Source organism: Pholis gunnellus (assembly GCF_910591455.1).
Source record: "Pholis gunnellus genome assembly, chromosome: 1".
In the NCBI taxonomy this organism is placed as follows: Eukaryota; Metazoa; Chordata; class Actinopteri; order Perciformes; family Pholidae; genus Pholis; species Pholis gunnellus.
This window is the reverse complement of record NC_136528.1, coordinates 10,398,538-10,408,127: the sequence shown is the minus strand read 5'-3', so window position 1 is coordinate 10,408,127 and position 9,590 is coordinate 10,398,538. Positions and strand designations below refer to the sequence as shown.

At 43.2% G+C, this 9,590-nt stretch overlaps 1 protein-coding gene across 2 annotated transcripts in view; it reads right to left on the bottom strand.

The window, feature by feature from the left end:
- Positions 1-4,154: 4,154 nt before the first annotated feature.
- Positions 4,155-9,590, bottom strand: part of znf609b (zinc finger protein 609b) — a 67,676-nt gene continuing 62,240 nt past the window's right edge. Inside the window, exons 7-9 of one of the 2 annotated variants that reach the window (XM_079158565.1) lie at positions 9,090-9,458; positions 8,785-8,863; positions 4,155-7,562 (exon numbers count right to left, since the gene is read on the bottom strand). In XM_079158565.1, the coding sequence (XP_079014691.1) occupies positions 8,790-8,863; positions 9,090-9,458 (443 nt within the window). In that variant the 3' untranslated portion in view covers positions 4,155-7,562; positions 8,785-8,789. The remainder of the gene's footprint in view (positions 7,563-8,784; positions 8,864-9,089; positions 9,459-9,590) is intronic. The other variant, XM_079158566.1, reaches the window with a different exon arrangement.

The window sequence follows — 9,590 nt, the reverse complement described above, 5'->3', positions numbered from 1 at the left end:
TCAGGACTCTAACTAACCGTTCATACCCATTCACACACAGCAGGCGCAGTGTCTCGACATGGACGAGCCGGGGATCGAACCGCCGATCTGAAGGACGACCCTGCTCTACTACTGATCCACATACAGCTTCTCTGAGCTTTGTTTACATAGCCGGGCCCTCACAGCGCTGTTGCCGTTGTTAGCGCTGTTAGCGCAGCAAGTCGACGCCACCAGATATGCTCTAAATTTCGTAATGAAAGAATTTTAACTGGTGATGTGTCCTTCCGTGTCGAGGCTTCGAAGCGTGTGTCGATTAATCCAGGAAGATTTTTGTGAAGCGCGTATTGAGGCTTGTGTTGATGACGTATGTGGCAACGTACCGGCCGTACCACGCGTGACTGATTCAGGAAATGGTTCGCAGGTTTGGCGTGCGATTCCAAATATAAGGGGCAGCGAAACGCAATGGATCCCCCCCCCCCTCACATTTTGTGGACTTTATTGCGCGTTTGTTTGCAATCTATTCGAGCATCACAAACATCATTCATTCATTTATTCAATTCAAAGCTACACACACCAAAGCCATGGTGTCATTATAATCACTCTGCCTGTTTTACATTTATAGTCCACTTGATGGCGCATTGGAGCAAATGAAGCACAATGAAGCACCATGAAGCTTCGGCCCACGAGTGAAGCAATTGGATGGAAAGCTTCACGAAGCTTCATCTCGCCATCGCTAATATAAACCTGTTACATTAATCCTTTCATATTTAATCCAGGACCCTTTGCATTCTGCACATTCGCGCTATTGTCCTATTGTTTACAGATTTAATTTTGCGTTTAATATATATATATATATATATATCGATACTTTTTAAATATTTAAATGTGTACATAGTCAAATGTTGATGATTACCATGTTCATCTTTGACGTCCTTGATTTTAGCATTTGTCAACTTGTTACTGGCCAATAAAGCGGACTCTCATTCTGATTCTTTGTGTTGTTTCTTGTTTGTTTGTTAAAACGTTATTAATGAGAGTGGAGTCAGCATGCACAAATAAATACTGAATATACAAATGAAGAATTATTGGTGAAGGTACAACTGCAATATAAAGATAATGAATACACAAAACTAATGCAGACACCATTCTCCTAACAGAAGAAAAGAAGGCCAAAAACAAATCCCAAGGATCCTACATTATGCTGGCAACAGAAATCTGGAAATAGTATTCGTCTCTTGTTGTTGTTTTCTCCAGATATTGAATGAGAGGTATTAAATAAGCTCACAGTTATTTGTGGTTTTTAAACGAGTGAACCCACTGTGTCCAAACTGCAGGAGTAAATAAACTGCCCAAATATGTTTTATATGCAGAAGAGAAGAAGTCGGAAAAAATATCCTAAACTGCTGACAAAGAAGTTATGGCACCCACCGATGCAGCTGGCTGACATGTTCGCCCCAAACGACCCACTTTCTGATGACTTCACTCCAGAGTAACATTACAACCATTGAGCAGACTTCAGACTTAAACAGCTCCTTGTGCATTTCTGTCTTCATTGTGTACATTTGGATTCATATATTTAAATCTTATTTTGTACAATTGTTAGTCGTTTTTCTCAATGTATACCCTGAATGTAAAATGACAAATCACAAGGGACGGCTTCCTGATGTTCGCGTTTCTTTGACATCCAGCTGCCCAGTTCATGCATCCCTCTCCTTCTCCACATCTCCTCTGTGATTGGTCGAGATGGAACGAGGACCACTGACTGAATAACTTGCTTCTACCCGGATTCCCCCCCTCGTCAGTGCAACTCAAGACAAAGCATGCCAAACATTCAGCGCACTTCCTGTGTGATGCTGACTGACCTGGCTCTGCCGGCTGCTATCCTCTGACTGCAGTTACCATGAGGGAGGCGGTAGTGGGGGAGCTGGTAGTATCTGTCCTGGCCTGGGGCCTCGTCGGCAGGCAGGGCCTTAGGGCTGGCTGCGTAGATAGTGCATCCCATGAACACCTCCTGGACGTCACCCTCAGCGTCCTACAGCGAGCAGAGAAGAGCTGTCCTCAAGGTATCCTTCCTCCGAGCGGCCTGTCCTGTCCTGATGCCAGCCAGCTGCTCTGTGCAGAAAGCCATTGGCTCAGCACTTTGCTATCTTAACCCCTCCTTCCCTCTGAATCTCTCCTCCAGCCAGCCAACCTCCCTCTCTCTCTCTCTCTCTCTCTCTCTCTCTCTCTCTCTCTCTCGCTCCCTCTCTGGCCCTCCTCCTCCCTCTGCCGAGCTGAGAGCATCGAGGATAATCAGATTTCACATTTACACTCAACAAAATCATCCCCAGCGTAATCGCTGCCTGTCACCGATGTTGCATTATGCTAATGCACTATCAGTTCACGAGCATTAGGGGCAGTTAAAAATACCCTTAACTGACTGATGGCAGTGAACGCCACAGCAGACGCAGATGAAGTATATAAATAATGAAAATAATGTAACAGTATGTAAGTTAAAGCGATGCAGTGAAGAGAGTGGACTGTTTGACAGCTGGCACTGCTCGGGTTGATGCAACTATGTATTTATTAAGTCTATAAATTGCCATAAATCTGTGAAAATGCTCTCCACAGTTTTACAGAGTTTACGGTTATCTAGAAATTGCTTAATTTGTCTGATCACCAGTCCAAAACTCAAAGATATTCAACTTTAAATGATAAACAAAGCCTCACATTTGAGACAGCAGATTTGCAGCATTGTTGCATGATTATTGACTAAAAGATCCCCCACAGTCATGTTTAAAGACCTATAGAAATACTCTGTAAAGAGCTAAACGACTTACAAACTCTTAGAAATCACATCTACTGCTTCTCCCTAATATGAAGGACAACTGGCACAGACTCCTGCTGGTACAAACACGTGTTACACTGGGATTTAATGGTTCCCTGTGGTGGTTCTGGCCTCCAGCGGTGCTGTTGAATGTGTCGTTTGCTATTTCACTATTTCACTCGTCAACAGGTGGCGGTAACACGCCAAGACGTGCTGCAATGCACCAGCAAAGGCGGGGATGAAGCAGACTGCAGGCTGGTAAACAAGGACGTCAACACAATATTATTAAAACTAATATACTTTGCAAAATCTTTTATGAGGATTTAAACGGACTCGACCGCGTTTGCTGGAGCTCGAGGATACAAACGACGAGTTTTTGGTGAGAAACAGAGACACTTTCCTCCTTCAGCAGATGATTGTGGGAAACAGACTAAAGGGGGACTTTAAGGGAACTGTATTTAACATCCAGAGCATTAATATAGCACTAGACAACGTTTAGTGTAAAGTGGAGTGATGTCTACCTGAGCAGAGAATGAAGTCACTCTCCTGTTGTTGTCCCAGCCTCTCCCTGCTTTGTTGACGTGCGCCGTTGTTTGCACCGGTAGCTGTGAGCCGCCGGCTCGTCTTCGCCATGTTGAGAGCCGTTGAGAGGCAATTAAAATGCTCCCAATCTTGCGTCAAGATTAATTGATCGGATGTGTCACTTTCTTTCGTTTCAAGACTACATGCTCAAACTGAAGCCGCACAGAAATCCTACTGTGTCACATAGATGCAAAAAAGTGTCCTAAACAGCATGTATATTGAAATAAATGGCATTTATATCAATGTATAAAACCAAGGACGTTAGTCAGCAGTAAAAATCTGACTTTTGACCCAGCTGAGATCGACTGTGTGGCGTCTTTAGAGACACTGCTCTCCCGTGGCCAAGTGCAACACTGCAGTTTCCATTTTCTAATGTGCATTTCTAGCATCTTCAACTTCTCTAAGGAAAGTCATATTAATTAATAAGAAATGTTGGAAAGTTACATCCTGGTGATTTTAGAGAAAAAAAACCTTTAAACTAATTTAATGTAAACGACTCAAAGATCAACCTGTGTGGCAAACTATTCTTTATTAAAACCCTTAATTAAATAACAAAAATAGTCTAAAGTGAAATAATTGTTCCATGATAACTTTCAAGCGTACAGATATAATTTTGAGGATTCCACCTGGACAAACATACTGGAGTGCTGACTAGTAGTTGAGCAATCTGAGGACATTAGGATAATTGAAGTCTTACTATCTTAATCCCACAGCATCCTCGGAGCAGAAGCCATTGAGCAGTTCCCAGGACAGATTGTCTCATAAAAAGATTTATTTTTTTCCAGCCCAAATTTACAAAGGCAAGTTACAGAGTATTGTATAAAAAAGAACCATGGCAATGTACACTTTACACAAACTCCTGAAGGGAGGGAGAAAGGAGGAGGAGGGTGAAGAGTTCTGAATAGCTCACACAGACAGAAAATGAAGACATTGTAAACATCCTTGCAAGCACCAGAACGGGTACTTTTGGGGGTGGTGGGGGGGAGGGGGTGGTGAGACAGCAGGTGGGTTGGGGGGAAAAGGACAAACGAGCAAGTGTCTCTGTGTTTTCACAGAAGAATGTTCAACTAGGCACCAATTGAGACAACTGCTGGCCAATAAATATACTCTTCACCATGATACAAATACAGTCCTGCAAAATACAAGAGCCAAGCACTTTCCAATATGTTGATAGCAAACATGACTTTTTCTGGCTTTTTCATACACTTCAGTATATATGATTTTCACTGGGCTTTGCTTACTACTGAGATAACATTACTACTCTCAGTCAGAGAGAGAACAAATGCACTTGTCACAACCATTGTCCGATAAAACTATATGTACTGTATGCAGTCTGCTGGTACTAAAACCCACCGACTTTAATGACAACATCACAGCTGCCTAGATCACCCTCACAGATTAAGTACAAGTCAAACACCACCACATTCAGCCTTTTCATGTCAGCCATTCCTCCTTGAAAATGCGCAAAAAAGTCAAAAGATAAACCACCTTGCGAACTTCTGTGGGACGTGAAACTGCAACTTATTGACCGGGAATGTCCGAGAACCTCAAAATGAGCCGCTGCAGTTTCATAACCATGAGTACCGAGTACTCAAACAGCTAACACCCAACTTCAGAGGGTGTTAAACATCAGGTTAACTGGTGGCTTATGGACTTGATCACATACAGTATTTAATGAGAACAAAAACAAAAACAAACTACAACAATGGGAACATTACAAGTGTAAAAACCAAAATCAATCAAATTTAATTTAATGACAACACGGTCAATATTCTACTCTCATTACGACGCGTCAGAGGAACATAAAGACCGTTCACAGCCCACAACAGCGTGGTGTGAGTGAAACCTTTAGTCCCTGTGCTGAGCCAATCTGTCATTTATGAATGAAAACCACAACAGCAGCACATCCTTCACACCCATAAACAGAAGCCCTCTCAAATCAATGCAAATGGCATCTGGATAGAATTTCACTTACAACCCCTGAGATACAAGAGGACTGTAATTCAAAGCCAAGAGGGTCCTCTGGTCGACCGGGGCTTTTTTTCCTTTCTGTAGATTTAAAGTGAATTTACAGAGTGGCACCGCCAGTTCGAGATCCAAAGGAAAGCCTTGAGCAACGTGCGTCTCCTCAGCTGAACTCTGAGCCTCCTTACTTCTGCCATGTGTGCGGGATCAGGGTCACCTTTCACTTGCTTAAAAAGGACCAGTGCATATGATTGAGGGGGATCTTAGCAGAAATAATACTCATTAGTATGCTTAACTAAGAGCCATTGTCTTTTTGTTAGCATAGAACGAGCCCTTCCTGTCTTCATAGCCATGTTTGTACAGTAGCCCAGAATGGACAAACCAAACACAGGCTCTAGAAAAGGGCCTTTCCTGGGGGGGGGTTTTACGCTGTGGAAGCTTGAATTTGGTGGCGCGAATGCACCTGAAGGCCACCGTAGGTTCTTCCACACGCTTGGAGAGGGCGGGGGTATTCAGTTGGTTGCGATAGATGCCACTGAATCCTACACACTTGTCCTTTAAGTTCATAGTCTGCGTCGCATTGGTTTCGTGTGACGTTTCACTTTCATTCAACATTGAGGTCATTTCATGCTTTCGTGTGCCAGTGTGTTGATGTAACGGCACAGACAGTAACTGAACAAAGAAAGCTGATCGTCTGAGGTGTCGGACTCATTAGCCCAGCTGATCCTCAAGCTAGCCGCTTGTAAGAAACCCATGCTAACCGTCCGAGGTGAATGCGTGTTTATGGTGAAGCCACATGAGCAAGTGAAGCACCTAGAGAAATCTTCGCCCTTTTAGCTTTTTGTTTGTTTTTGTTTGAGTCGCCGTTGAATCACTGAAAAAGATGTGGACAGCGTGTTGGGATGATTGTGAGGTGCGGAGCAAGCTTGTGATGCGTTGTAGAAGCCAAAAGAATGAAAAAAAACTAAAAGTGCAGCAAGACAAGCAAAGAAGAAGCAAAGCCAGACGTCCAGGAAACAACGATCTGAGCACATATTGTGAAACGCTGCGAAGGCTGAAAGCTATTTAACAGTGGCAGTTGTGAAGCAGTTGCGTGCCGGGATAAATATAAACATTTATGCACAGAAAAGTAGGCTAAAAGTCTATATTACAGCAGAGAAATACATGAGTTGAGTGAAGCTTCACACCGTTTACAGAAAACAACTGAAAGACGAGCTGAATGAAGCACAATCATCCAGAGAGAAAAACACCACCACGTGAATTCATCGCTTGCTGATGTGGCTTCACCGTTTGAGGGTAACGACGGATGTGACCCGTTCATTGTGAGGGGAAAACAGGACTCATACCAGCATCAGACACATTCAAGGATGAGCACAATGATATGGAGTAGAGGTGGAGCATTACCGAGAAAAGAAAACATGAATAGTGTTTATTCTCCATTGAGGTGTGTGCGGTCCCCTTTGCAAAAAACAAAACAAAAAAAACATGACGACATCATCCCTGAAACAAGAACTGAGGGTTCAAAGAGGATGGGGACTGACAATGATGATGGAAAATGAAAAACTTCAGTCTCAGGCTCTCAAGTCTCTGAAGAAAGCAGCTGTCGCCATATTCCCCCTCCCCCCGAAATATAGCCAAACATGTGTCAAGTTAAGGATATACTGTTGTTTCACGGCATACAATAAGCCAAAGACAGAGTTGAAATCATTTCAATATGATTCTCTTTTTCTTTTCAGTCTTTTATTTAGTTTGACTCCCCTTTCCCGTCAGCCACCCAAACTCATCAAAGTCCGCTGCCAATTTCCTTCTGCGTGTGACAAAAAACACAATGCAGTCAAAGAAAGAAAGAAAGAAATAAAAACAACAACAACAAAAAGCTGTTCTGGCAGTCCAATAGTCTCTTTTTGCATTGTATTTGTTGACAGTGCAAAGACTAGATAATCAGCGGGTCGGTGCTTCCTCTGCGTGGTGCGGCAGAGTGATGGCTTTGAACCTGGGTTACTATCAGTCCTGTTTCAGTCCAAGGTTTGGGGAGATTTGGGCTCATTTACGAGGGTAGGACAAAAAAAATAAAAAAAAGAGACAATCTGCCTAGCCTCGGGGCAGAAGAACTAAAAGTATAGAAACACCATTCAACTGATGTCTAAAAGGTAACTCCCGGGAGATCTCCGTCTCATGTGAGCCAGTCACATGAATCTTTGCAGGGTTGAGGTGTGACGGTCAGGTTTCCCTGTGGAACACAAAGGAGACGTCTTTACTACCGGATCACCTAATCATTGACATTAAATACAGAAACAACGGTGTGATGTTTAATAAAAGCTTTATATACGTGGATGTATACAAAGGCAGGCAGCGCTGTGTTTATACTTAGAACATTTTAGGCTACTTAATACTTCTACTTCAGAGGGAATATGTACTTTTAACTCCATCGCCTGTATTTAGGAACTATGTTTAATAGTTACTTTATAGATTAAGATTTTACTAACAAAATACATCTTAAATATGTTTTCTTTTACATACAATGTTTTATCGTCTGACCAACCACAACATTAAATCACTGTTTACACATTAATGCATAATAATAATAATAATATAAACGATACTGGAGCGCTCTGGAAGGGGACGTTTCTTTAAGTACTTTTACTTGTGATTCTTAAAGGAAATGTTCCTGATAATACGACTGTACTTTTACTTGAAATGCAGTATATTTCTCTGGTATTTCTAAGTAAAGCATTTGAATACTCCTGCTGCTGGGCGTTGTCATTTATAAGATTCTAGACCTGCAGCCTTCACTCAGCTGGTAGGTTATTGGGTACGCCTCGCTAAAACTGTATTCTAACACAATCGTCCTTTCATGAAGGTTATAATGTTCAGGTTTTCTTGAAAATGCTTTAGAGAGGAGTCGATTCAACTTTCAGATTATTTTGGAGGAAGTCATTTATCTGTATTGCTCTATAAAGGTGAATCACCGCCACATATTTATTCATCAAATGACTCGGTTGTTATTTCAAAGAGCTGCCACTAGATGTCAGTGCAGGCTGCTCCCGTTTAGAGTCTTGGCGGGCTCATTCCACATCTCTATTATCAACACTATGATCCACTTGTCCTCAGAGGACCTACTTAGGATGGATGAGCTGAGGGGCTAAATGCTGCACTGCATATTATACTAGATTGCAGCAGAGCAGTGAGGGCTTTGTTTGGCCAGGATTTGTTTTCTTTGCAGGTTGCTGCCTCTGAGTCTGCAACGAGAGAGCAGGGTGTTCTTTTCACTTCAGATCAAATAAAGCCAGGACAAAGGAACAGTAATCTGTGCCAGCACTCCTAACCTTAATATTTCCAACTACAGTTGCATGTGAAGCACGATGTCTGCCACCTGCGTTTGCAAACACCGCTATCAGTTTGTGTCTCAGTGGGCTTGTGTTTTGTTTCACCGTCTTCTAAAGGGGTCTTACCGTTCTCACCTCCGCGGTGGTGGGTAGAGGGAGGGGGTTGCTGCTTGTTGGCTGGCAACAATAGCTGACGAGGAGAGACCTATGGCGAGTTGGAAAATTCCTATTTAGGTTCTGAATTTAGATTGCTGATTGGTCATCTGCCAAAAACAGTCTGCATCTACTTACAGTAAATATTCTGACTGTGGGCCTTTTTTTTGTGGTATTAACCTAACTGGCATTAATCTACTTTGCATATATAGTGCCTTATTAAGCATGTTTATAACATTTAGTGAAGCAATGGGACGGCTGAGGACTGACTGACTGACCTGTGGCGTAGGACAGGTCGTACTGGCCCGAGAGCAGCGGGTATCCCAGGTGGTGGTGAGAGGGCATGATGCGCTGCGAGGGCGAGGAGCGTGGCCGGTCCACGTCTCTCTCTCGCTCCCTCTCCCGATCTCTGTCTCCCCCGGCTCCTCGGTCCTGCTCCCTCTCCCTCTCGTGGGGTGGCTTGTCACCTACTGTGGGGGATTTGCTCTTGTATTGGCTGGCGTGCTGATGCAGGATATCCAGGGCTTTGGAGTCTGCTGCCGTTTTGGTGACAGTGGGGCTGGCGCGAGATTTGTCTCCGCCTTCTTCACCTCCGGCTATTTTGGTGCCATATGGAGAAAATGGATAGCCTCCAGGAAGGTACGAACCTAAGAGTGATGGAGAATATTGAGGGTTCAAAATTGGGTTTATGTGGAATACAAATTGACTATAATTCATTAATGTTCACATCAATCAAGCTGAATAGTCAACACAATTGATTTCAGGTCACCAACCAGTCC